Below are 27797 nucleotides of genomic sequence, written 5' to 3'. Positions count from 1 at the left end.
CAACAAAGCAGCGCAGCAGCATGAACGGGTCAGCATCACAGAAACACAAATACAGCAGCAGGTACGACAAAGAGACAACACGTGCAGCCACATGTACAACATATGGGTGTGACAGTCCATATATGTACGTGTGAACACTACACACGATGAGAACATGCAAAGTATGGAGACCCAGACTGTGTGGTCAGCAGGACACAGCCCGTACAGGATGGAACAGACAACTAAACGTAATATAGCACCACGTACCGGCGGACTAGTCGACGCTGATGGGAGAAGTGGCACCCCCTGAGGCAGCTACGGATGCTAGAACTCTACAGCCAGACCAACACCAATATAAAACAAAAAGGTACACCACACCAGGAAGCAAGTCAAATAAAGATGTGTGAACAACAGCCACACACCACAGAAAAGCATACAGAACAAAAACTCAATTACCGACACCATAGACACTGCAAAATCCAAACAGGAGGAAAATACTAACTCCCTGAGGACACTGAGCATGAGGCAAACGAGCAAGCAACCTCTTGCCGATGTTCCACCGTGTAACAACAACCGCGCTGGCCACCGGACTGTATGGTAGGGGTATTACACCTGGACCTCAAGACCAACGGGCGAAGGACAGCAGGCCGGGCCCAGGTAAATACAATGAGGAGCACTGTATACAACTACAGAAATAACCCAAACCCATGCCAATTTGACCAACACTAGTACCTTCCCTGCGCATCCATTCCTAGTGTACGGGTCTGAAAGATGAAAGATGGAGCGCTTGTATACACGGGCCTGGAAAGCCTGCTTCGGCCGCTCGGCAGCAGCTTCGTAGTGGTGGTCAAGGGTCGAAGACCGACGGATACGGATCAACTCCCCAGTGAACACACCTTTGCCCATACTACAGGGGTGGTTACTACCGACAAGCAGATACAGGAAACGATTGGTGAACTTGAAATGAGGCTTCACCGCCATGTATCCCTTACTACGGAAAACTGTGGTGTCCAGGAAATCAATGCCATCATGTGCCAGTTCATGAGAAAACTTGAGGGCCGAACACTTATTAATCCTATCTAAAGTGCGCTGAGCTTGACCTTCGCAACCATGCAATGATAAAGCGTCTATAAACCTGAACCTCTAAACCCTCCCCCTCTAAGATCGGCAAAACGTACTGCTTCTCCAAATACAGCATAACAATGTCGGCATAGACCACTGCTGCAGGCGAACCCATGGCAGTCCCTTGGATCTGCCGAAACACATCGTTACCATACACGAACTCATTTTTCTTCCGAATGACTGACATCAAGGAAGTCACTGCTGTTAATAACCATGTACGAAGGGCGAGGGGCATCCACCTTGTACACCTGTGTGTGATATACCACGACAACCGAGGTCGTTGGGGATGTTGGTGTAGTAAAGGCTGGTCACATCTATGCTCAATTATAAATGATCGTCCCGCACAGGCAAACCTTCTACCAAGTTGATGAAATCCGCAGTTGAGGTCAGAACAGTACTTTCCTCACATACATACGGGTTCAGTAGAAAGTCAGTGAACTCAGCGGGATAGTAGCCAGGACTATTTAGATTAACAATAGGCCTAACCTTCAGGACCCAGGGCTTATGTGTTTTGAGAAGTCTCCTGAAAACGGGCATGCGCCCCCGGTGCGACTAAGAACAGTGACATAATATATTATATTAGTGGGCATACGATGCTCAATGCGATGCCTAGTCATGGTAAGTACACAATTGACTCGGGTCGCTCACACGAAGTCTCAACACAGCCTTGAGCCTGTTGGTTGCCATCGGCAGTCTAGCCGCATGCTCATCTAGCCCCTCAGGCAAAAAAAACAGTCATTTATAATGTTTGGCATTGTGATGCTGGGCACGACCTATATCATCATAGTGAGATCAGTCCAGGACTACTATCACAATAGACTGCCTTTGAATATGCCTGAGTCCGATTGCGTTCTAGCTCCCAAACTATGTGCTGCATGTGTACACTCCGCCTATGGTTAGTCTACTCCAGAACAACGCCTGGAGAGGCTCATTGGGGGCATGATGTCCCCCACCCCATTCCCCCTTGCCCCCTGCACCTGAAGTACCGGTATTGCCCCCCCCCCCCCTCCCCAAACAAATTACAGGACACAGATGGAGCACTGGGGAGCACGTAGCAGTAGGCAAAGTTGACGATGCCAGTGCAGACACGCCTGATCTCGGTCACCACACTGGCACCGTATAGTCTCCAAGGGACATAGCTACCAGAGAACACACAGAATGGGAGTATATAGTGCTATCTCGGTGGATAGACAACCTCCTATACACAAAATATCTACTGATAGAGTTCTGTGTAGACCCTATGTGCACATATGTGTGGATGAGTACTGGTAAACGGACAGCTAACCCTAGTCTAAGTAAAATAAAGGTAGAATGTAGACCCTGGGCAAAAAAATAAGTAAATAAAAATATTGACTAGTTTGAGGGAAAGACACAAACGGGAAAAGTCTGAAGAAAAAATTGACTGTCACCAAAAAAATAATAATAGCTACACACACGAGGGAACTCGGATGGAGAGCCAAGGATTAAAATTGAAAAAGAGGACCATCAGTTTACGAGTTATCCGTTTTGTCCATCACTAACGGATATAAACGTGATGCAGCTAAGCATCAGGTCGTTGAATGTCATGATCTCATCAGTCAGTTTTTGTGCTAATTGTTGCACATTTTTGACTCAGCAGTATTCTGCATATAACTGTTAGTGTTGGACAAAACGGATAACTTGTAAACATGAGGGAACACTCATCCTTACCCAAGTCCCAACGTCAGCACTCGGCGCTGCTCCGAACCAAGAGGGACACTGGAGAGATCGTCCATCAGCTCCTCTCTTGTCCTGCGATCAAATCGCCTAATGCTAAACACAAGAAGATAGGAAAGGCAAGTAGAATAAATAAATCAATAAAATAATAAACAACAAAACAAGTTTGAACAGCTGCAAACGTAATGGACGATTCGAACAAGACCAATGATATACCTAGCAATAAGTGTGCAGAGTGTGCAGCCCAAGGATAATCATCCCACGGCAAAGTTTATTGTTTAGGGCATAGACTCACAGTAACAAGCTCACCTTTGCTGCATCTCACACCGCTTCACACGGTAATCTACTCTATCACCATGGTAATTTCTGTTGCACATTGCTGCTTGTTTAACAAAAGGCAGAAAACACACCGAATTTCCAGGAATTACCATGGTGATACGGTACTTTAGCTTAAACCTATTGTATGACGGGTTTTCTATGATTGATAATGACCCAGAGAGAAACTAAACCGGTATCGAATTCCAGTCAGCGACGCAATTCTTCTGAGGTGTAAAGTGACTTCAGGAATATGTTGCAGAAAACTGCGATGCATGCTGATTATTTAGTGTGCCCTATTGTGCACAATATACCAGGTGTGTTACTCAGGGATGAAGTAGATGCACACACGTGCCGGGCATCACGGCACAGGTTAGGTTTGCTACTAGCCGCTGCAGTGTACTTGTGGTCCGAACTTGCACTCTACTCAACTCTGCATACGCAAAGAGTGCTGGTGCCGAAATGAACCAGAAGGGTACTGAGTGGGACGCAACAACACTGACTCTGTCTACCCATGTACACAGATATGATAGGGTATGCAGTACCTGCTCTAAGATTTAACACAAACCGGGTACACGTCTACCTGGCACAATTCCTGCAACACTGGGCCAGAGCCAGATGCGTTCAAGTGCGGCTACTGTGTGTCAGGGAGTCGTAAACTTACTTTCGACTTCCTGATGTACATGATTGTACATGTACATGTATGAACGTACTCGCACTGGGCACTCTGGCCGCACGCATCTGCACGCGTATGCAGCCTGTCAGTGGCGGTATACCCTCGAACGGTATAAAAAAGTATAGTACTCGACAGGACTTCCGACCGGGTCTCAGGTAACCCAGTGTTCTTTTTCCAAAAGGTCCAAGTACTCACAAACAGGGCCACTGACCCGGCTCTGGAGCAGACACTGGTAATCTAGGTCCAAGTTTGCTCGATTATGTTCTGACGCTTCATGTGCTTTCATAGCCAAGGTTTCTCACTTTCTTCGCAAGCTCTTTTAGTCTTGAGAGTTGACAACTGCTTATGGTTGTGTTGGCAGAAAACATGTCAGCTAATCTGACAACCGGCCAACCCCATTTTACTGGTAAGTAGTCAGCGAGTGGCTTTGATGGGGCCATACAGTACTAGAGGGGAAGTTACGCGGCATATTTGTGCTCCCGTTTTGTAAACACGTTCTCGCTCGAAGGGTTTCTAAACTTTATCCCTGCGCTCATTGATGGAGTTCATCGATGGAGTTGCCAGCGGCACTCTACAGAAGAACAATGTTGTCAAGTTTTTTATGAAAAATTGTCAAACATTTTCAAATTGCTATAAGTTTGGTTAGGGCCGGGTTCCACTGCGGCTCCGCAGCTCCGCTGCTCCACGGTACTTGGCTGCATGCAGCAGAACGGCGCGGTTCCAGTGACACTCGCCATTCACGGTACCGCGATCGTGCTCGACGTTTTTTTTATGACATTTAGCCTGCCTGCGCGCGCGTGAAATCCCAAAAAAATCCTCGTGTTCTGGCCTGTGCAACGAATTAAAATTCCCCCGAACAAAACAATTAAGTGCGGGAAACAATGCAAGCCGTGACCGCGGCTTGCATTTTTTTGTATCAAGCAGCGAAGCGAAAGCTGGTGATGAGCCGCGGCCTCGCTGGACCAGCTCGTAATGATGACGTTTCATGCCGTGGATGATGTGCGGCGGAGCGGCAGTGAAACCCAGCCCTTAGGCAAAGGAAATTTGTCATTAATTTGTTTATGCTGCATAGATGGAGAGCTGCACACTCTGGCTTATGGACTCTCGCCTACAGTGTAGTCGTACTGCTAGTGTACTGGCATTACAGAAGACACGAAAAACGAGAACATAGGTATGGCGAGAAAGTAATTACTGGCTAAGAATTGCCCTAAGACTTACCGCTTCTCAGTGCTCCATACCAGGAAGTAGTACACTACCTACTCCCTGCTCCATACGAGTGTTCTCTCCTCATTCTCTGCATCCTTTACCTCAGGAGTCTCGTCCATTTAGCGGCTCAAATGCTTGAGCTCCGGATAGCGGAAAATAGCTCGTCGTCCATTAGCGGCTCTAATAGTACCTGGTCTGAAGTGTCGCAGTCTAGCACAACTATGATTTTTTCCAGGAGGGTAAGGGTTGCAAACCCAAAGAGACCCTAAGCTTCGTCTATCAAACAAAACAATTGCCCTAAAAAATGGAAGAGGAAAAGAGTGAGCGAGCTGGTCTGAGCGCGCTACTTTTCAAAAAATAGAAGCTGAAAGCCATCAAAGTCAAAGCATTCTGGCTAGCGCGTTTGTGTATGTCACAAGCGCTAGCGCGCTAGTCGCAGCAAACGCTCGCAGGCCAGAGTTAGCGCTATTTGGGCTGTTTGCCGCACGCGGCAGCTGGATGGATCACGTGATCCAAGCTGACAAATAAGGTCCGATGGTTCAGCTACATTGAGCCACAAGCATCGCTCAGGCATCGAAATATTTATAGAGAAACGGAAAAAGGTTTCCAATCTTCACATCGTATTGGAATCGTTGGATCGCAACCTATTCTTTTCATCACCCGAGCGTTCACTATGTTCAAGTCTTCTAGCGCGTGCGTCCAGTGCGAAACTGAAAAGCCAGACACTGGACGTTTGCTTCGCTGCCTGCACGTCCTATGCGATGGGTGCTTGAAGGACAGCGTCAATCCACAAACGGCCAGCATCCATTGTGTATTGTGCAGCAAAGAAACAAAATTGACCGATGGCGGAGCTGCTGCGGGGAGTGCTCGCAACCCAGCGTGGCAAACATTGCCACCTTCCGCTGGTACTTTGTACACCGCCAACACTACCGAAGGTGGGTCGAACCCGCTTTCAGACGACGTGCAAGCTAAATGTCCCACTCATGCTGGCCAGGTGTTGTCGCTGTATTGCGAAACTTGTAGTGCCCTTGAATGCGGGTTGTGCTGTGCTCCGCACATACGCGATGGACATAGCATGGTTCCTGCTATGGACATTGTCCAGAAGCAGAGGCAAGAAATTCTCCAAGTCGTGAAAGAAGTCAGCAGTGTTCCAGGCTTGTCTGGCCTGGCCGGTTTGGACGACAGACTAGCAGACCTCAGTGCTGCAGTGGATCAAGTTGACGAGCAGGCTACTGATGCCTCTAAGAAAGTGGAAGCGTTTTACAACGATCTGATCAAAGCCTTGGAGAACGACAAACAACGTGTCAAGGATGAGATCGACCAGATCAGGTGGAAAAAGCGAAAGCAGTTGGAGTCAGAGCGAAGCCGCCTGCATTCAAAGAGACAGACAATCGACACCATCAAGGTGCTTGGTGAACGCCTTGCTGAAGGCTGTTCTGATGCTTCGCCCAAAAACACAGTATCAACTATGGACACGCATGTCTTATTGCTTCACAGCAGCATTCTGGACGCTACGAGTAGCATGACGTCAGAAGACCTGGCCACACCAGTGATGCATACCACTGGAAAGCTAGGTGTGACCATTGCTGAGGATGCTGTGGAGAATGCTGTCAAAATGGTTAAGTCACAAACAACCGTATTCTCAACCAGAGTGGATGTGGAGAGCACGGTGCCATACATTATCAAGTCAACACCAGATGGAGGTAATTTCTTCCAGTTTCCACTTGAAGGCTTTGACAAACTACCACTGCACGTTGATACTGTACCGGATGATATCCATATAGCCATGGTACATCCTGACAATCGCATGGAGAAAATGCAGCTAACAATGTCCCGTAGCGACGATGATAAACCAGTATGTGAGACTCAATCGATCAAAATTGGATTAGGTGGTTATCCTCTTCATATATCATCAGCTGAAAAGACGTTGTACGCGTGTTGTACGAGCTACCATTTCACGGAATTCAACCGTAACTTATGCTCAACATCACTATCAGTTCCTGAGGACAGCTACACTGTCACTGCTACCAATACTGACTGTGCAACGGCTGTATGTACTGACGGATTCTCATCTGGCAGAGAGTGCTGGCGATTTGTGATCAACTGGGAAGATCATCACAACATTTTCATGGGTGTAGCAAAGCTGAAGGACCAGGATACTGTCAGAGAAGCAGAGACGTGCAAGGAGGTGCAAGGATGGTGGTGGTGTGATGATCATTGTCAACAGCATGCGCATGACAAGGCTTCTGACATTCCCGTACTGTATAAGAATTGCGACGCAGCTATGACTATCGATCTAGATCGTCAGAGGCTCGAGGTGCTGTTCGAAGGCATGGAACGAGTGAAGATCCTCAGCCTGCCCTCTGACTGCGCTAGCGGTAAAGGAAAGTGGTATCCATATTTCCGTCTCAACAACACCGGCGAGTCGATTTTAATAGACGGCGAATAAGGTACTTCGAAGTACTTGTATAGAGTAGTAAAGAGACGTGTTGGAGCAAAACCACACATCAATTACACTATGCCACATACAGAGCAGCATTTCAATCAGCACGTCCCTGGTGTGTATGTGTGTATGTGTGGGAGTGTGTGTTGGAGTGCGACAACACCGGATGAGTCTAATCGTACACGTAAATCACGGGTTAGTGTTCGTGCCGTTGATCGGAAGGAGAATTCTTATGTTGCCAATCGTCTCATTGATAATGTTGGTTGTGCACGTGTGTTTGCTAATAAAAATTTCTTTGTTTTGTCACGTAAATGTGGTTATGGTCTCACTCTTTTGAAGACGTTACAAGCTACATATCTACACTACACAGCCTTCACTTTGCAAACAATAGAACACTGCGTACTATTTTTACCTCTAGTCTCACCGTCCTCTTCCTTGCTTTCTTCTTCTCTCCACTCTTTTGACGATAATTTATCCATATGTTTCAACGGTTCCTACTGCTTATGTATTTGTGATGGCACTGCGTACACAGTAGTGCTCGTAACCATTTACATGTAACAGTTATGTACCCTATCGCTGCGACCATGACTATGCATAATAATTAGAACAGTAGCACAGGTACATATGATGTACGTTTCTAGAAGATCGAGCCACGTGTTAGATATGTTCTACTACTTGTCATCGCTATTAGTCATGTCCTGCTGGCGTTCCTCAATGTGTTGCCTAGACTCACCCTTACCACAGAACTGTAATCGATCGTCTTGCCTTTCCGTCTGCCTGTTTCCATTGCATGTTTATAGTGTTGCAGTTTCCTTGCAGCAACGTTACGTTTGCTCGCTTCTGCTGACCTTTGCTCACGCTCTGTTTGCTGCTGCCTGCTCGTTCCTTCTCTTCGCAGCTGCTGGCTATAGACTTCAGCTGGTTTAAGTTGGCTGACTCGGGTAGAGTCTGGCAGTAAAGTTTTATGTTGAGTAGAGTTTTAGGGTAGAGTTGTAGAGTAGAGTTTTAGAGTGGAGTTTTAGAGAGAGAGTCTGAACGTTTATTACTGTGGTGATATTATAGCACCTTTCCCTGCATGGGTCTTGGCACTCAGGCTGCGAGTGCTACTGTTCGCACCCTAGGCCCTGCACTGCTGTACCACTGGCGCCTTGCGCATAACACATTCACATGTCACCTTTCAAGCCGCCTTTGCAGCCAGCTTCCCTTTAAAAGCCATTGCGTTTTACTGATGATTCATTCTCATCTTTCGAAGAGTTGGTCTGCCTTGAGCAGGACACAACAATTACTACATGTATTATTATTTAATAGAGAGTTCCGTTACCGCTCAAGCGGACTTGTCCGCTTGAGCCGGGTTTTACATTTGAAGTTTCTTACTTTTCCTTTACTTTTCTACTTTTACTATACCGGACCTTTGTGCTCCGCCACCCTGATCTCTCTGTACGTTGGGTCTGAGGTACGCCTGAATGGAATGACCAAGAGTCGCACGTATACTTTGTGCAAACGGGCTTGGGATAACTCATACGTAGGGACGATCGGCCGACCACGACATATTACTTGACAAGTTTGTACTTTTTCTTTCAGAATATTTTTTGGTCTAAAAAAAGTTGTTCATTTGATATTACTTACACTAGTTGTACATTTTACAGCAGCATGCCACGTTTCAGCGCCTGGATGACACGGTCACGGAGCACTTCCTTCCGGCTCTGACAGGGAAACGCACATTCACGGCGGATGACCTCTCTCTTCTACGGCTACCTTGCCGGCTCGGTGGAATCGGTTTGCCATACTTCAAAGAAATTGCTACCTCCCAACTGCAGGCTTCCCAAGTCATCACGAGCAGCCAGGTTGACGAGATCATCCACCAGCACGATCGAGAGTGGCAGCATCATTCCTGCGACTTTGTGGATCAGCTAGCCCGCCGTGAGAGAGCATCTGCTGCCAAGTCCTCCAAGAAAGCTAGTGCTGCCTCTTTCGCTGCTCTCCGAGAAGCTGCGGACCGCCCCTTGGCCCGTCGTATGGATGAGCTGTCCCGCAAAGGCCCCTCTTCCTGGCTCACTGCTCTTCCTCTCAAGGAACATGGGTTCCACCTCTCGAAGCAGGAGTTCAGGGACGGCCTTGCCTTGCGGTATGACTGGCCTCTCCTCGATGTCCCCACGAAGTGTGCCTGCGGAGTTCTGTTCTCCACTGCTCATGCCATGTGTTGCCCCCGGGGTGGCTTCCCTACAATCCGCCATAACGAAGTCCGTGACATGGTAGGGGAGCTACTCACGGAGGTCTGCCACGCAGTGGCAATCGAGCCTCAGCTAGCCCCGCTCTCTGGAGAGGTGTTTACGGCTGCATCGACAAACACCGCCGAGGATGCCCGCGCTGATGTCCGTGCCCGTGGCTTCTGGACCCGAGCACAGGATGCTTTCTTTGATGTACGCGTCTTCCATCCTGATGCGGCGTCCTACTCAGCCCAACCACTGGATGCCCTACTGCTTCAGCACGAGCGCCAGAAGAAGCTGCAGTACGGAGAGCGAATCCTCAATGTGGATCGTGGCACATTCAGCCCGCTGGTGTTGTCAACTTCTGGTGTTGCCGCCCCTGAATGCGAAAGGTTCCTTAAGCGCCTCTGTGGCTTGCTTGCCAGGGCTGATTCCAGCATGCCCTATGCACACCATGTTGCATATGTGCGCTGCAGGCTGTCTTTCGCGCTGCTCCGGTCCGCTGTCATGTGTGTCCGTGGGTCTCGGTCAGCATACCATCGTCCAGCTAACGAGCTCAGGGAGCTGGCAGTGGTTGAAAGCCGGATCTAAAGCCATTGTGTTTTAGTGTGACTCTCGCCATTCCGGAGACATATTTTCCACACCTGTGTACTATTTTTAATATTATCAGTTCCTATCATACCCTGGCTTCTCATCATTGTGTTGCTTTTGCCCGTACAAGAGGCTTTATGACTTCAATTATAGCTTCAGCTCACTATTATTAGTATTACTTTGGATTGCATCTGCCAAAATAGAGCAACATGAAAATGATCTGATGCTAATGGAAATCATGACCGGCTGACTTGGGTGTTTGTGTGAACAGACTGTGGAGGTACCATGCCATAACTGTTATACCTTGCATGGAGTTTAGCGTGGATGAACTCTGCAGCAATTGGCAGTTCCCGATACGGCAGCAAAAGAGTCTAGTCTCAGTATACCCCCACCCTCACCACTATACAATTTTCTTCCCGTACTCCTGTACAATTCATCTTCTTCCAGAGCAAAGCTACTCTAGCTACTCGATTCGAAATCGGGAAGCATAACATAACCGTATTTCGCCGGTTATAAGTCGCACTCGATAATAAATCACTCCCATTTTCAGATCCGATCCATTATTATTGTTTCAATATTGGTAGGATCATGTCAAAATTGATCGGAATTCTCTCCCTCTCTAATCTTGCAATTGTGAAGGGCGAAACGGTGTGACTTACATTTTGGGAAATATGGTAGTTAACACGCATCTCAAATACTCCGAATCTCTTCCCGAGGTGCTGGATAGAATCCCACATCTTTGACTCAAAACCAGCCTCACAGAAGATGACGGAGCTTCAAGTACTAGACACATGTACAACCTGGGGAGTTCCAACACATCCTCTTACTTCTACATTACAAGTACATCCTCTTACTTCCACATTACACCATCTGTCAGAAGTTTAAAAATAAGTACCAATATTCAAACCCCTTGCAACTTGCTAATACTCATACTCATACTCATAGGGACAGAAGGGCTCCAAAGTGGAGCCTGCGCCAGTGAGGCATGCCAGCAACACCGACCTCTTATCTTGGCGTTAGCGCTAGTGTGCGCACGATAAGGCATGGATTATAGGGGCTGAAAGGGAGAGAAAAGAGATTCTGAAGGGAGAGGGAAAGAAGTTATGTAAATGCGGAGTGAAACAGTTTGACATTGAAGCAGTTTGACACTAAAGGAGAGAGAGAGCCATGTGATACATTGTCACCATGGACAGAACGGATCAGAGGGTTAGGGTCGGGATTAGATGAGCAAGGGAGTGTTATGAAAGAAGTGCTATGATTAATATATTTTATATAAGTGGAGCTACGACGAAGATGATGGTGGACTTTGGATTTGTAGGCTTGGAGGCCAATAAGGGATGGTAGTTTCCTGAGAAGTGATGTATTTTTGTATGTACGAATGTATGGATGTACGAGTATGTGTGTGTGTATGTAAGTAGCCCAATGTATGTATGCATTTATTCAACAGGAACGAGCATTGCAGTTGCGAACAGTTGAAGGGAGACTGTTTCTGACCCTTAGTCTGTCAACACTGACTGGAGCTAACAGGCTCGGTTGGTGTGTTGAGAAAGGGGGAGTTATACAAGGGAGCAGAGGAGCACCGTGCAATCACATCAGCTTGTACAGAAAATACCGAACAGCCACTGTCTGCTGTCCCTTGAGGCTCTGCAAGAATACATTGGGCCCCAGGATGTGCATAACCCGTCATGTGGACATGGCTAAGCTGGCTGACATTCGTGTTGGTTTCAACATCTACCCTTCAAGCTGCAGCAACACACGGCTGATGACGTATCACACCAAACTTTACGTTAACATCCCGATAACATTGTAGCAAGCATGTTATCAAATCATGCTGGCGGTTTCAGAGGTAGCTATTGCTGTTTAGTAATTTTTTAAATATTTTTTTAGGGCTTTGTTATGTCATCGTATGTATTTGTGCAGGCGTTGTGGCCGGATTCCTGAAAAAAAATGTTATCAAATTCTAGCAAACCAGTCAGAAGTTTCGTAAGAGTTGGTGCAGGTCCGTAGCACATGGTGCAGCCAGTCCGGTGAAGGCTGGACCTTATTTCGGAAGAAAATTGACCAACTCAATCCGTTGGAAAACAGGGTTTTTTAGTATCCCGTTTGGCCGGACTATATACCACCTGAAATTCCGGTGTGGTGAGGTTGGATATAAACATGTTGTGAAGGGGTAATTTTTGTGCATTAACTATAATTACGAGTATGTGGTGTCATTTCAGACATGTCAAATAATTATGGCAAGTCTCATAATCAAACCCTAACAGGTGCACACTCCCTGCTCCCGGCTGTCAGCGCAGATCTAGAAATCAGGACCTCGTGATCCGCGCACAAGCCTACAATCACTCAACGAAAGTGCTGGTCCGTAGTTATAACCGCACCAATATCCACAAAACCTGGACACCGGCTCATCTGCTATCAACATCTAACCTTCAAGGTGGCAGCAACCATCGGCCAACCATGGGTTAACCATTGGCCAACCATGGGTTAACCATTGGCCAACCATGGGCTAACCATCGGCCAACCATGGGTTAACAATTGGCCAACCATGGGCTCATCACTTACCATCATATCTTATGCTTGAACAAAATTGAAGCATATTGGATACTACCCTCCCCAGCATTCGTCTTGTTGAGAACTCTTGGTCGGCTGCTTTACTGCTGCAGCGCTACGCATCGCCCGCAACTATTCATAGTTTGAGTACTCTGCCGCTAGAGCGACGAGCTGTCTTTTAATAGCTGTTGTGCCACCTTTGCACCATGGCTGGTAGTTTGCCTTACTTTTAAGAGCTCGTATCTGTACCGATGAGGCCTAGATGGCCGGAACAGCTTGCTGTCTTCAGCATTGGGTAAAATTGGAGCGTATATGTAGGACTCAGTATAGAGTCCATGCACTATATGATGTCCAGCACCCTATATAGAGTCCATTGGTCCAAAATCCACTATACAGAGTCCAGGAGTCCCCTCAGTTTTGATCAGCTTCATCCTGCCGCGCAATCCCCTGGCCCAAATCTAAAAGACGTTGTTTTGCAAGTCCCGTTTCAGTCTCAAGCAGACAACCTGAGCTTTGCATGGGTGGAAAGACCATGTCCTAGGGATGTCGAAACGGCTTGTTGTCATGTCCAGAACTAGGGCATAAGCTGGGGAGAACCAATTTTAGGTTTCGTTACGGAAGTCGTTATTTTACGTTATTTTACGACTCCTTGATTGAAATTGGCAGCATGTGATACGATATTTTATTGAAAATTAGTGCAGTCGATGTGAATTTGTTCTTGTATTTGGATGATTCGTAGATCATGGTTGCCCTTTGCCGAGCGTTCATTTCCTATTGATGGTGATAAGAGATGGCACAGATTGATTTGTTGTAAAATTCGACCAAAATCACCCCCAAACATGGATCTTTCGTATGAGAGGATTTCATTTATTGGGACACTATCTCGGCAACATCAGCGGAAGAGAGCTAGGACGAGCGAAGCAATGGACACCGGAAAACGGCAGAGTGATAGCGATCATAAGCTGATCTTAGCAAACGAGCGATATGGAAGATGTTGTAAATAATAGCGCAGTAGTGTATTTGTCATTTGCTGCAGAGTTGAAAAGTACAATTCAAATTCAAATCAATTCAAAAACTTCAATAGTGCGGTCCACTAGCCTTAGCTTTCAGACTCACTGTCCGATTCACAGTCGGACTTACAGTCCAATCCACTATCGAAACTGCCTTCACCCTCATCATGGCATTGTGTGCATGCGCGCGCGCGCACACACACACGTACACACCGCACAACACATGACATTGTGCGTGCGCGCGCTCGCACACACACATACACAAACCACACACGCACACACACACACACCGCACAACACATGGCATTGTGTGTGCGCGTCCGCGCGCGCGCGCACACACTCACACACCACATAGCACGCTAGAGATCAGCAAGAACCTGCTGCGACCGTGGTTGAGATGGCGCTGTAGAAGACACCGCAGCCGCCACTGGTTGCCTCGCACCCGAGGTTATAGTCAAAGCCGTACTAGCCGACACATCTGTACTGGAGGCTGATGTAGTACCCAGAGATGAAACGGATCCACTGGTGTTCACCTGACGCGGCGGAGTAGCGGATCCTTTGAAGCCGAAATGAGTGGGCAACACGACATTGGCGGGGACAAGCCCAGTGGATATCGCAGAGGGCCTATCGTAACTCCTGGCAGTGAGCCTATCGTAATTCCTGGCAGTGGGCCCGTCGTAACTCCTGGCATTGGGCCCGTTCTCTTGCCGGACACTGGGGTGCGCAGTGGACGTGGATGCGGGCAGGAAATCTGCGGCGACCGGCTGGACTGGGATGGTTGGAGCCGGGCCAGGTGCGTTACTAGTATGACTGTTCGGCAATGACTGGGTATTACCGGCCATCGGACCGTTTGCAGACGACACAGACAAGAGGTTGCTCCGTGAAGAGTGCGCCTGTATACCCATGCCACTTACCATACATGTCAATTGCTGAAGGAAACACACAGTTCAAACACAAAACGCAAATGAAACACGCCAATGAAATTCGATCCTTAAACAAGTCAAGTTCGCATGTCCGCGTTATCACGGGCTATACAATTGTGTTTAGAAAACAACCAGTTTATAATTCTGTCTCTTCTTGCATAAAGTCAGCCTAGAATACTGACGTCAGCTTTGGACATTACTCTGACTCGGACCACAAGCCCTGATTTATTCTGACCTACATGTGTACCGTGTGAAGTAGCGCGAGAGCCAAGCTGGTCGTAATAATACGTGTAACAGCCACGAACGTAATTCAACCAAAGAAGACTACCACATTACATGAGCATGAACACTTGCATTCCATTTAATACATTCCTATGTTGTAGATGTCAGGCACTGTAGTGTTCACGTCTACATACACATTGTGGCATTCCTTGGCCACCCAGACATTCATGATAGTAGCGCATCGTGTTATGTTATGCATGCAGCATGTGCCGTTTCCCGAGCGCGCGTGTGAAATGAACTTAGCGGCTTTTAGTTGCTGTGCATGAGTTGAGTCTGGACTCATGATCTGGTGTGTACATGCAATCATGTGATCTTGTAGTTGAGCGTATGTGTTATTTGGATTTCCTTGGTCATGACCAAACAATAAAACATGATCAAATTATTTCTACACATTCAACAATGCCAAGAACTCACCTGGTCCCCAAGTAGCTCATTATCTTCTTTTTCAGCATGAAAGTTGGATACTAAGGCGGAGTGTGATGGTCGGCCAAGCTGGTGCCGTTTGCAGTTATTGTACTTATCCGTGAGAAGTTTCATGGGCAAGGCCCTTGCAGACTTCAACTCGGACTGTATATACAGCAGCAGGCTGTCAAATGTTTCGTAGGCCGACGGCTGGTCACTCCCTTTGCCACTTCGTTGCCGGTGCATAGTGGCCAGGTGGGTGAAGGCACTGTAGCATGCTCCGACGTTGATAGTGGATTTCCGCTGCAACGCAATCTGGGCCATTCTGGAGCGAAAGCCAAAATTCTTGCGTTGTTCCGGTCCAACTCTGCTAGATGCACATGTCATGAGGCACAAGTCTGCAGATGTGGATTCAATCATTGTACATCTCTCCTTGTTCTACGCTTTGCTGGTACATGGTGTCCCATCATCACATACATGTATCTCCTCCAATTCAGAATGGCTTGAAAAGTCATGGCCACGTCCAAGTGGCAGCCGACCCAGCAACGTTTTGTTAGTGTATGTACTGTAGCACTTGCGGTGGTACCATCCGCGGACGCTCTCCTCGGTGCAGTGACTCTCGCACAAGAAGGTATAGCTCGTCCTGCCTGCATTTAGCAGCTTCAAACAAAGTTTCCCAACTCTGCAAAGTAAATCGGGTTTGCTTTTCCTGCGATGCATTGAACGCAATGGCACAAGCAAAATTCCCGCGATACAACGCCATTCCCAGGACGAGGCCTAAGAAGCTCCACGGCCTCTTCCTCCATCATGTCAAAAGGTGTCTACCATGCTGTGAGCGGTGGGCAGGAGGCACTCAAACAGCGCGAAACGCAACTACTATGCAACTACCAAACGAAAATGCAATTCTACATTTCAAAGAGTATCCTGTCGGTGTCGTCGTCATCTTCAAAAATTTGAAAAAGGCGCTCCTTTCCGTGAACTGTGCACCCCCAGATGGTGCGCAGTATCGTCGACGAGAGCGGAGAAATTGGCTTCTCCTGAGCTTCTGCCCTAACTCTGAAGATGACAACAAGCGGAATCCAGGTCAGGTATACATACTTTAGGCCGTAGTGAAGAACCCAGGTTGTCTGCTTGAGACTGAAACGGAATTTTTTTTGGAAGTTTGGGCCGCTGGACTACTATAAGGAGTACACTTTTTCTACAAGTCCCCTATTCACAGTCCAGGAGTCCAGTTTATCCAGTCACGCCGTCCTGTGTCGGTTGTGCCCGAAAGAGAACAAACACATTTTCAGTTTTGCTTGCCTCGTGGCAGCGCATTCCTTTCTTCACTTCAGCCATGGCTGCCAATTCTGCTGTGCAGTTGCTGACAGTAATCTGTCTCGATGTAACCAAGGAGGATAAGGAGACGTTCAAAATCAAATCTGGAAAGCGTCTTGTGGTTCTCTGAAGACGTTTCATCAGTGCGCGGGATGAAAGCAGAAATTGCAGAACGAGAAAAGTTCAGCACAGTTCAAATCTGACGAGTCAGGTACACTGACGCTCTCTTTCGTTCGACGCCACAAGGATCCCCTGTTTGGCTGGCCATTGCTGCCAGTAAGACGTTTGAACGGTTTCATCAGAGCGAGGGATGAAAGCAGAAAGCGGAGAAAGAGAAAAGTTCAGCACAGTTGCAATCTGACGAGTCAGATACACTGACACTCTCTTTCGTTCGACGCCACAAGGATACCCCTGTTTGACTGGACAAGAGCTGCCTGTACCACCGTGTCAAAAGGCTGTCCAACTACATGGCAGGACGATGACTGAGGTAAGGAAGCTTTTACTCGTTTCGATTGGTCTGCTGTTCTGTCGTTATGCTTGAATTTTTTTCCATTTTCAAGGAGCGTATCGCGTTTGTTTGATGTTGCTTGAATGAATGCACTAAAAGTAATCAACGACTTCGTAATAGTCCTCGAGGACTGCAAGGACTTTGCATCAATCGTATTATGATCGTCTAGCTATCATCAATTTTTATTTCATGAGAAATGTATTTTTATCCCTGTGATAATTATGTGAACTCCACGACACTCTTCTTGTAGTATGATGTCAAATACAATGGGATCCACAAACGCAGTGCCAGTGTACTAGTAGTAGTAGTAGGACTAGGAGGATTGCTTGTATGCCAATGACAAGAAAAAGCTTCTCAAGCTAATACTCATATTCCCTGAAGTAACCGTTTTGATGTCACGAACATGACATTGTGTCAGTGAAACTGTCTCGTGACAACAAATCATTGCATTTCCATCTTGGGGAAGACCGTGGCTGACAGCAACGCTGTACAGATTGTTCAAATCATCTCATTTGAATTTAGTTGCAGTGAAGTGAAACACTGTGTACACTACATGTATGTTGGTGTGTCTGTGCGTCTTGAGTGTGCACAAACGATCTTATTCCTCATATTACTAATAGATTATTGTCCCCACCGTCACCTGTTCACAGGTCTTTGAGTGGGTTGACTTTCATTGAGCATCACATTCGTTGAGAACTTGGTAGTTGTGTGCTCCAATGCATCATTACGGTAATAAGCATATCCTTGTGCTATCTATTGGTTGCAGGTGTGCTGATCTTCAGAAGCTTGCGGAACTGAGTGCTGCTGAACATTTGCATGGCCATGAGCAATGGTGAAGCTTGCTATTGCACTCTCAGCATGTGCTAGTATTATGCTGACCACTGCACTATGTTACTCTCTTACACTACTACGTGTATGTAAACGTGCGTGTACCCGTCCCCGTATGCATTCGTTTCGTATAATTATTTGTTACCCATCTTGACTTTACATGTAAATGGGTGGGCGTTTGCATGGCTGTTGGAGTTGCGTGTGTATTGTGTCTCTACTCTTTTCTTGGTGTTTTCTTGGCGTTGTATAAGTTTGTGTGTGTGTGTGTGTGTGTGTGCGCGCGCGCGCGCGCACAATAATTTGAAAACAAATAATTAATCCTGGGCTCTCCATTATTCTCTTTCGATTCTTGGTTTTTTTCTAGGTATTTTCTTGGCGTTGTGTGGGTGTGTGCATGTATGTGTGCGTGCACAATAATTTGGCAACACTACATGATTGAGATATTGTAATTTGCAGCGTCTGCGAAGAGACCACTTGATTTGAGGATGGTGTTTGTAGGGTTTTTCATGTAATGAAGTGGCTGCAGTGGCGCCTCGATACATATTTTTTAATCTTGAGAAGTGAATGATGTATAGGATTAAAGGGAGAGGCCGTTTTCTGGTTAATATTCACTGCTTACAGCAGATCCTATGTCTATTTTCGAACTCGATAGGGGATGCGTAATTGGCTGGACTTTTTTGGTTGTCCACATAAAGACTCTTTATAGTTGATTTCAAAGTTTGGACTCCGTACAGTTGATTTTGGACCAATGGACTCTAGGGTGAAGCCAATTGGCTGGACTCTATACAGGGAGTGATGTCCATCGAAACTTTGAGCTCACAGTTGATTCCAAGTTTGGACTCAATACAGTGGATTTTGGACCAATGGACTCTATATAGGGGTTGGACATCATATAGGGGCTGGACGCTCTACTGAGTCCAACATATATATTTACAAACCCTTCCCCGTCCACTTCCACCATAACTACTCCCAATGGTCTGCTTGACAGCATGTTGGTTGAAAACGACATGCAATTTATATTGTATCTCATCACATTGGATAACAATTCAGCACAGTCAGCTTACCTTTGCAAATTTTGCCTTGGAGGAGAGATGCGAGGCTTTGAACCCATTTGAAGTAGAACAGTGTGATGTGAAGAAAGTGTACCGTAGTCATATCCATCCCCCACTTTCACGCCTTGCTCAGGACTCTTTGAAGTGAAAGATGAGATATCTGACTACAGAGCCGTACATTGTACTGTAGTCCATGGTCGTGCAAGCTAATTAGCTGGAAGAGAAAATGAAGAAAAGTAGACATGATAACCCGATAGTTAAACCCCGCATGGAAGAATGCAGCGTATATGACTTACACTGAACAGTGTGAAGTAAGAATTGGATGTGCACAGGCCACTCTCAGCCTTGATGCAGTGTATTCTCATTCCAGACCTACACAGCCGCGACCAGCGCAGAAAGCACCAGGAAGACAACAGTCATGGAAAGGATTTTAAAGATCCAGGGAGTTCCTTTGATGACTCCCCACTTCGTACTCGTAGGCTAGTCGTAGCTGCTACAAGGTCTGATCTGCCGCAACAATGGGTGTAATGGGCTGTAGACTACTATGAGGTGATATCGATTTCGGCTTTGGGCAATAATACAAAAAGTCATGTCAGACCATCAAACAATATTTAGGGCGCAACACGAATATTTTCGGCTTCATGTAATGATCAGCCCTTTCCCAAAGATGTTCGACACTTTTTCCGCAACTTTTCATTGTTTTGGAAGAAATCGCAACTTTCGCAACTTCATTCATTTTCGCAAACTACTTTGCAACCTTTCCGCAACTTGGCCCAATGGCATGGGCGTCAAAAGGTCAAGTCACAGACTGCATGTCGGACAAATGCATACTCGTTAATTTTCTCGTGTGCCTTCACAGACTCATTTCAGAGAAACAGTATCATCTACGGTAGTTGCGGAATGTGCATTCCCTTTTGCGTGCACTGAAACGATGGAGGATGCGTGCAACAGGCTACTTGCACTGTGCAAAGTTGTAGTTCATAGCAGGAAAGGGTGAAGGGTTTGCTGTCTCTGCACGTCTGCATTTCCGCTCCTCTTTTGGTTGTTTTGGCATCACTGTATGCACAAGAACACTCTCATTAGAAGTTGCGATGTTGGCAACTTTTCAGCATGCATCACTATGACATAGCAGTTAGTACGTAAATACACTGATAAGACATAATTCAACTCGGATGTTGAGCCAATTAAATTATGGTGAAAAAGGAGAAGGACAAAATGTTACGAGTTATGACTATAAACTGTCCACCAACGTAACCAGATTTTATATAGTCAAGGAGGAGCTAGGTGTCAGGTGTCAGGTCGCCGAATGTCTCCCTGTCAGTTTTGTGCCATTTTGTCACACTCGCTGACTATAATAATCTGGTTACGTTGATGGACAGTTAGTCATAACTCGTAACATTTTGTCCTTCTCCTTTTTTACCATGATAAGACATACTCTGGCATAGTACGGAAATTGTCTGGAGCACGGGTGTACTACATGTAATCCATACGGTAGCACTTCAGGAATAACATTATTTTCCCTCTCTCACTGGGGTGTCGTGATATCCAAGATCCATTGTGGAATTATATCTGTGTGATTCGGCAGGTTACAATTTTTTCATGGGCTTCCAAGCAAGCCCGGGCGGGCTCCTTTTATACGATCATTTTCCACAACGGTCCATCTAGGAAATCCAGTACCTTGTCTACCTATCTGATTTATCTTTTTTTTATACCCATAGATTTTGGACCATCTGCGAAATCTGACACTGGGCCGTGGGTGGCATTATCACAATGTAAATGAACATGATTGAACGCATAGCATGCTAGCACTGCAGGTGTATGATTACATGTACTCACCGCTAACTACTGTATGTCCAAACGACACACTGACCGCCTCTTGGGGAGTCTTGCCAACTCTTGGCACTTCAACAACTGCACCAGGCTCGGTGACCAGGTCAAACAAAACACCACCCATTATGTTGCACTTGTAATGGGTCGAGAGTCTCCAGTCATGAACTGACTGAGTCTGTAGTCTGTTGTAGTGGTGCCGTGGATGGAGAATTTCCGAAACCAGCTGGACAGCAAGCGAAGACCTAGTAAACGACACTGGGAGGAGAGCTGATGTCAGTGATGACTTGCGTCGTTGCCAGTCAATCATGAGTAACTGTTGTAGCTTTATACTTGGACACAGCATCCGTTACCGTTGGCGTTGAACACTGACTGTGGCAAAACTCAGTCAAAATAAAAGCAAAAAATCATCAATGCCAAAGTTACTACACCTAGTTGTGGACGTCGACAGGCACATCACGCACGATCGGTACGAGTCAGTGAGTTCGCGAATTCGGTGTCCGGCTTTGTTCCTAGGTCCTGTGCACGGCGTGACACGCCGGCGCTCTTCCGCTTCGGTTCAAGCGATGTACGGAAACAACCCTAGTACTTAGTTACTTAGTAGATAGCCCACATTCTTGACACTCTGTCAGTCATAGTCATTATTTTTCTTTCCGCGCATACAGACTTGACTGCAGGCAAAGGAGGAAACCGGTATTTCGACTTGTGTCAGATTTGTTGAATGTCCGCCTGTCGTCCTGATATGTCCACGACAAACTTAGCCTCTCCGATAGCTTCGCAAGAGTGTATCCGAAGTGTCGTCTGTTGTTGGAAGGCATAGAGCGCAGCCTTCTCTCGCTACACGGCCCATGGCGGACGTTCTGACGGTGTCGGCGGAAAAGCCCTGTCGATACGGCAGTTCCTCCGTGGAGCCGTATGATCGAGGAGCACTCCGACTACTGTTCAACGCCTGCGACCCGAACAACACCGGTGCAATCACCAAGGAGAACCTACTGGATGGGTGCAGGCGTTTGGAACTGAATGACCTGACGGAAAGCGACGCGGACGCCCTATTCGCTGAGCTGGATGTGGACGGTGGCGGGCACGTGTCATTCGACGCCTTCGCCGAGCGTTTTATCGCCTGGAGTCAGCAGACTTCGCAACAGTCGCAGCAAGGTGAAGACAATAATGGGGAAGGTGATGAAGACCAGCACGCAAAAGCCAATGAAGAAGTGGCAACTGATGTGGTCTCACAAAGTAAGTCACGGAAACTGTCGTGGAATGCAGAATGTGGAGAATGATGAAGCCGCGGTTCGCTGGAAATGCGGAATGTTGCCCCCACTCTGTTCTTCCCCACATCCGCACAGCTAGGGCTCGAAATTATTGTCGGCATCGGCACATATTGCTCGCACTTGTATGTGAATTTGGTGGTGGAAAGAACAGAACTCTAAATAGACTAAAAAAAATAGCCCGAAGCAGAATGCACATTCAATGATATTGAAAAAGCGTATTCAGCAACAATATTAAAATAGCCAAATCGAAAGGTACATAATATACTTGGGTGGTGACATGAGAATTGATAGTATGTGGGCTGTTGCGAGGAAATCGTATCTGCGGGGCTTTGATGAGGTTATCGAGAAGAAAATCATAATTTTCAGTTTTGACATGTTGACTTTTGAATTAACTGGCTTGTGCACGGGGGAAGGGGAATCTAATGTTGATGTCTATGCCCGTTCATTAGTGGCTGTGCCAGTGATGCCTACTGATGGCATGCTTTGTAATTCCCCCCCCCCCCCCCCCCCCGAGTCAGTGGTCACACTGAGACACAAGTAATTGTAATTATGTATACACTGAATTGATACCTCGTTTATCCGGGCGGTCCTTGGGACCAGGCGCTGCCCAGAACTTTGAAATGTATGTAACTCTGAGTCTACACATACATTTTGACGGGGAAAGGTCATAGGTATGATGGCATTTGCCGTCACTATTTCCACAAAAAGTGACAAAAGAGTAGTTTTGTTTTTTTCACGGAGTGTGATTGCTCTGGTAGACCACTACCACATGTACTGAACAGTTGCTCTGTAAGTGAAAAGTAACATTTCCACTGAAACTTGCCCAAAGGGTGCCCGGTAGACCGAAGTGCCCTTAACTTCGGTGCCCGGATAGCCGAGGTATGAGTGTACTATGCTCCGCGCATTTTGAAAATTTGTGCAATCTGAACATTCCAGATTGCCCGCAGATTGCACGCGCATTCTGGGTTGACACGAAAATATTTGTGGCACGAGACCGGGCACGGTGAATCCGCGTGCCTGAGCTTCCGTGAGACTTCTAGGGACAGACCCAAGTACACCGTACGTGTGGCGCAAAATTCATGTGTGTGGGCCATGCAATCTGTGGATTTCATGTGGATTGCAATCTGTGGGCGCAATCCGTGAATTTCGCTGAAAAAGCATGAAGAGCACAGCGAATCCATGTAGGGCGCAATCTTCAAATCAAATAGTCTATCTGGAAATTCCCAGATTGCACCACCCTGCACGAATCTGTTGGGAATCCTCAGATTGTGCTGCGCAATCTGAAAATTCTTAGAATGTGCAAGCAATTGTTCCCTGCATAATCTGAATATTCCCGGAATGCGCAAGCAGTCATTGTCTTCGCAATCTGAAAATTCTCAGAACGCGCAAGCGATCTGGGAATTCTCAGATTGCGAGGAGCATATAATAAAAAACACTGCCTGGAACAGCCTGGAACCTCTCTATTTTAGTAAGAAAAAACACTAGCATGTTTCACTGGTGTCATGACTATCATGAAAGCAGTGGCAAAAAGCAGCAGAAAACCCAAAAAGCTCACTATTCAGAGCAGCAAATTGCGTCATTTTCTTTACCGGAAACGCAAGAAAACATCATACGCAAGTTCAAAGATACAATCATGCGAGCGTCTGTTTTCAACCTCACCTGTTCATGTGCTGTGGATCGTCAGCCTTTCCATCAGCCTTTTCTTCAGTTGAGCCCAGGGAAAAGGATCAATGCCGTTTGAACCTTTTCTTCTGTTTGTTTTTCAGGGTCCGCTCCTGATCATGACGTGAACAGATGGGCTACAGTTATGGGCTAATGTTAGAAGATATGCCGACGAGAAGAAAATAGTAACCAAAACAAATCAACGGCGCACGCCTTTATTATTGAGCAGCTCCAACAACTGATTCATGAAAACAACAACACAATTCTTCCTTCAGGCTTCTCGAGTGTCACAGCTTGAATAGGGCTTGAAAGTGGGGAGGAGGGGTGGAGATTTTTGCGAAGACACAGATAATTTCCTTGAAAAATGTTGTTAAAATCCAAGGACGCAATCTTGCTAGCGTTGCGTTGCAGTCTCATTCTCATCAAGGATTGCAAGTAAGATGAACTACTACATGATGGATGGATGGAGAGAGAGAGAGAGAGAGAGAGAGAGAGAGAGAGAGAGAGAGAGAGAGAGAGAGAGAGAGAGAGAGAGAGACAGACAGAGAGACAGAGAGACAGAGAGACAGAGAGAGACAGAGACAGAGAGAGACAGAGACAGAGAGACAGAGAGACAGAGAAGAGAGAGAGAGAGAGAGAGAGAGAGAGAGAGAGAGAGAGAGAGAGAGAGAGAGAGAGAGAGAGAGAGAGAGAGAGAGAGAGAGAGAGAGAGAGAGAGAGAGAGACAGAGAGAGAGACAGAGAGAGAGAGACAGAGAGAGAGACAGAGAGAGACAGAGACAGAGAGAGGGAGGGAGGGAGGAGGAGGGAGGAGGAGAGACGGAGACGGAGACGGAGACAGAGAGACAGAGAGACAGAGAGACAGAGAGACAGAGGGACAGAGGACAGAGGGACAGAGAGACAGAGAGAGAGAGGGAGAGAGGGAGAGAGAGAGAGAGAGTAAGAAAGAGAGAGGGAGCTAGATGAAGGGCCTGAGTAGCTACGGCAAATATGGCCACGCAAGCGGTCACCTAGGCCAATGGAATGAAAGGAGTTATACAGTAACACGGGGAAACTGATGGGTGCAGGCCAGCTGGGGAAAGGATGTGAGAGGAAATGTAAGGGAGATGTAATATACGTGCAATAAAATGTGTGGGCAGTGAGAAGTAAAAAGGTGATGTGTGATTAAAAAGACAATCTGTAAGTGCTTCTGGTACACGTGTAGGTGTGAAGCTGATAACAGGGATAGGTGAAGGGAAATAGAAGAAAAACCGAAATGAAAAAGACTCAAACGTCACCAAACTTACTCTTAACGCATTCACACACACGCACGCACGCACGCACGCACGCACGCACGCACACACACACACACACACACACACACACACACACTGCACACACACACACATGCATACACATACACCTGCACCTCAAGCTCTCTTGCATCATCTCAGCCTGGCATCTCTTACACTCACCTTTTGTTGCCACTTTTCTACTTTTCAACCATCCCTGTTATCAGTTCACACCTACTTCAAACATGCACTGTTAGTATCTTTAATTACACCTCACCTCTATACTTCTCACTCCCCCTGCACTTATACTGCGGCTTTCCCTGCCTAGCTAGTACTATTGTTAAAAGGCAGATTTCCCTGCCTAGCTAGTACTATTGTTAAAAGGCAGATTTCCTTGCCTAGATAGTACTATTGTTAAAAGGCAGATTTCCCTGCCTAGCTAGTACTATTGTTAAAAGGCAGATTTCCTTGCCTAGATAGTACTATTGTTACTGCAGATTTCCCTGATGAATGTCTCAGGAAAATCGAGTAGGAAATTTTCAGATCCACTAGTGTTTGTCTCACAGATAGAACTCATCGCTGTAGTAAAGATCTTGTGTTGGCGAGGCCTATTCGAATCTCATTGCATTGTATTGTCTTTTGTGCCGCCGTGTACAGGTGCTTATTCTGGTCGAGTCAAAGCCATGCTAGATCACTATAATGTTGACCCCAGCTGTGAGCTTCTCGAGAAATTGCTCAGAGAGGACTGGCATTGGCCGAAGGCACGTGTACGGTCGCTGCTCCAGCTGCTCAGCCCTCAGCAGCGCCATGCTGAGGAAGAGCTCGAGGCGCTTTTCCTGACGGCCGTTGAGGAAGAGTCACGCGAGGTCGTGGCGCGGGGAAGCCTCGACGGCAAGCCTGTTCTGGGTGCTAGTGCATCGGCACGGCGCCTGTCTCCTTTCCACGGCGTGCCAGCAGGGGAGGAGCATCGTCGGCACTCGGCCGATGCTACCCACCGCTCTGCAGCCAAGGCCGAATCGTTCAAAGTGAAATCCCATGTCCAGCGGCGGGCCAGTGACATGCACAGTGGAACTGAATCCGAGCTGGATACCTACTTTCCAGCACTGAAAGGGTAAACTAACCGTATCTTAGGGAATGCATTGAGGCGAGCTGCCTTAGGCAAACTCCTCCTTTGTGCTGTGCACCATTTTGTTGTTCAGACAGCTGGAGAAACTGGCACTGTTTGATTTGGTACCTGCGAGATTGTATCTAGTCGCATAGGTTGAGGATATGTGTGAAGATATTCACAAGTGAATGCATGAAGATATGTACAAGTGGATAATATGAAGGTATGCACAAATACATGAATATAATCGACACGGAGACAACAATTCTAAAATAGCAATAAAGAGAACAAACTCAGCTGTCATTGCCACACAAGAACGAAGTCATGAAAGTTTTCCAAAATCGATTTTCATGTGACATGAATGAAGACAATTTCAGATAAATATGGTGAAGGGAAGGTATGTTAGCTGTCTGTAGTACTCAGTACTGTAAGTGTTTGGATGCCTCTACATCTTATAAGTGCGTGCGCGAAGATTCTCATCAACGCATAGCACTACTAAATTGATCTAAACACAACACCGCCACAGACACTGCTCCACAGAGATGCAATCGTGTTCTGTATGCGATTTCTCTGCATTTTTTTTACGTGAAGTGGCATTTGTGATATGAGCCCGAACTGAAATGGACCGTATCGAAGATAATGTTTGTGCGTTTCTCTCTTTTCCATTCCCTCAACTAATGAATACTTCTAAAGTTGGCCAGTTTCTAGTTTTAAAGTGAATGCCATCCAGTGCCCATTGAACAAAGCAAGACAGGTGTTTTTATTTTGTTTATTTTCTTACCAAGACCACACAAAGGCACAGAGGCAAAGAGGTATTCGTACAAGTACAAAAGCCAAACCTGGTGGAAGTTAGTTGGCCATCAGAGGAAGAAAGCTGAAGGGGGAATGCAAGAAAACGAAAAGAAGCAGACGGCGAGATATTAGCTAGATAACTGTTGTGTTCCCGTCTTGCTACTCTATTATGTGTAGACATGGCGATCTGCTGTTACTGTGGGATAAACTGAGGCTGACGCGACCAGAGCTACTGGACCCGTTCTCATCATTCCTTGACACTGTATCACAGCAACTGCAAGACGCCGAGCTGCAGCGTGAGCGCATGAGCACCGACTTACAACGGTAGGTAGGGTGTTTGTGTGTATGTATGTATGTATTTGTGTGTGTGTGTGTATGTGTGTGTGTGTGTGTGTGTGTGTGTGTGTGTGTGTGTGTGTGTGTGTGTGTGTGTGTGTGTGTGTGTGTGTGTTGTGTGTGGTGTGTGTGTGCGTGTGTGTGTGTGGGTGTGTGTGTGCGTGTGGGTGTGTGGGTGTGTGTGTGTGTGTGTATGTGTGTGTGCATTCGTGCATGTGTATGTATGTGTGTGTGTGGGTGTGTGTGTGTGTGTGTGTGTGTGTGTGTATGCATGCGTGTGTGTTTGTGTGTATGTGTGTATGTATGTGTGTGTGTCTATGTGTGTGTGATTCCCGACGATTATGGGCACACACGTCTTTCTTCTCATTCTCAGACTCCTCCTGACTTTTCTTTCATTCTCCTGGGTGGTTACCAACAGCCAGTGCATT

General features: G+C 46.8%; 4 protein-coding genes and 1 long non-coding RNA gene across 8 annotated transcripts in view; 3 read left to right on the top strand and 2 right to left on the bottom strand.

Moving 5' to 3' along the window:
• The window catches only part of LOC135823883 (uncharacterized), a 45374-nt gene extending 39897 nt beyond the window's left edge, over window positions 1-5477 (bottom strand). The window contains exons 1-4 of one of the 4 annotated variants that reach the window (XR_010554789.1): window positions 5006-5477; window positions 2791-2892; window positions 712-1231; window positions 247-311 (exon numbers count right to left, since the gene is read on the bottom strand). Coding sequence is in view for 1 of the 4 variants with exons in the window: in XM_065336739.1 (XP_065192811.1) it covers window positions 247-311; window positions 712-960 (314 nt within the window). In the remaining 3 variants the exon portion in view is untranslated. The remainder of the gene's footprint in view (window positions 1-246; window positions 312-711; window positions 1232-2790; window positions 2893-5005) is intronic. The other 3 variants (XM_065336739.1, XR_010554794.1, XR_010554791.1) reach the window with 3 other exon arrangements.
• Window positions 1-27797, top strand: part of LOC135823884 (uncharacterized) — a 189783-nt gene that overhangs the window by 27741 nt on the left and 134245 nt on the right. The window lies entirely within an intron of this gene.
• LOC135823875 (uncharacterized) lies at window positions 13731-16402 on the bottom strand. The gene is made up of 2 exons (XM_065336732.1): window positions 15414-16402; window positions 13731-14723 (listed from the first exon to the last, which is right to left on the bottom strand). The coding sequence occupies exons 1-2, from the start codon at window positions 15819-15821 to the stop codon at window positions 14154-14156; spliced, it is 978 nt and encodes a 325-aa protein (XP_065192804.1). The 5' UTR covers window positions 15822-16402; the 3' UTR covers window positions 13731-14153.
• LOC135823876 (uncharacterized) lies at window positions 16397-18514 on the top strand. Its single transcript, XR_010554787.1, has 2 exons — window positions 16397-17205; window positions 17993-18514. It is a non-coding gene; the product is annotated as an uncharacterized LOC135823876 (long non-coding RNA).
• The window catches only part of LOC135823872 (uncharacterized), a 33197-nt gene continuing 26835 nt past the window's right edge, over window positions 21436-27797 (top strand). The window contains exons 1-3 of the mRNA XM_065336730.1: window positions 21436-22169; window positions 25794-26247; window positions 27211-27357. Coding sequence (XP_065192802.1) covers window positions 21782-22169; window positions 25794-26247; window positions 27211-27357 — 989 coding nt within the window. The 5' untranslated portion in view covers window positions 21436-21781. The remainder of the gene's footprint in view (window positions 22170-25793; window positions 26248-27210; window positions 27358-27797) is intronic.

Source organism: Sycon ciliatum, chromosome 8 (assembly GCF_964019385.1).
Source record: "Sycon ciliatum chromosome 8, ocSycCili1.1, whole genome shotgun sequence".
NCBI lineage: Eukaryota > Metazoa > Porifera > Calcarea > Leucosolenida > Sycettidae > Sycon > Sycon ciliatum.
This window is presented reverse-complemented; position numbering and strand designations above follow the sequence as displayed.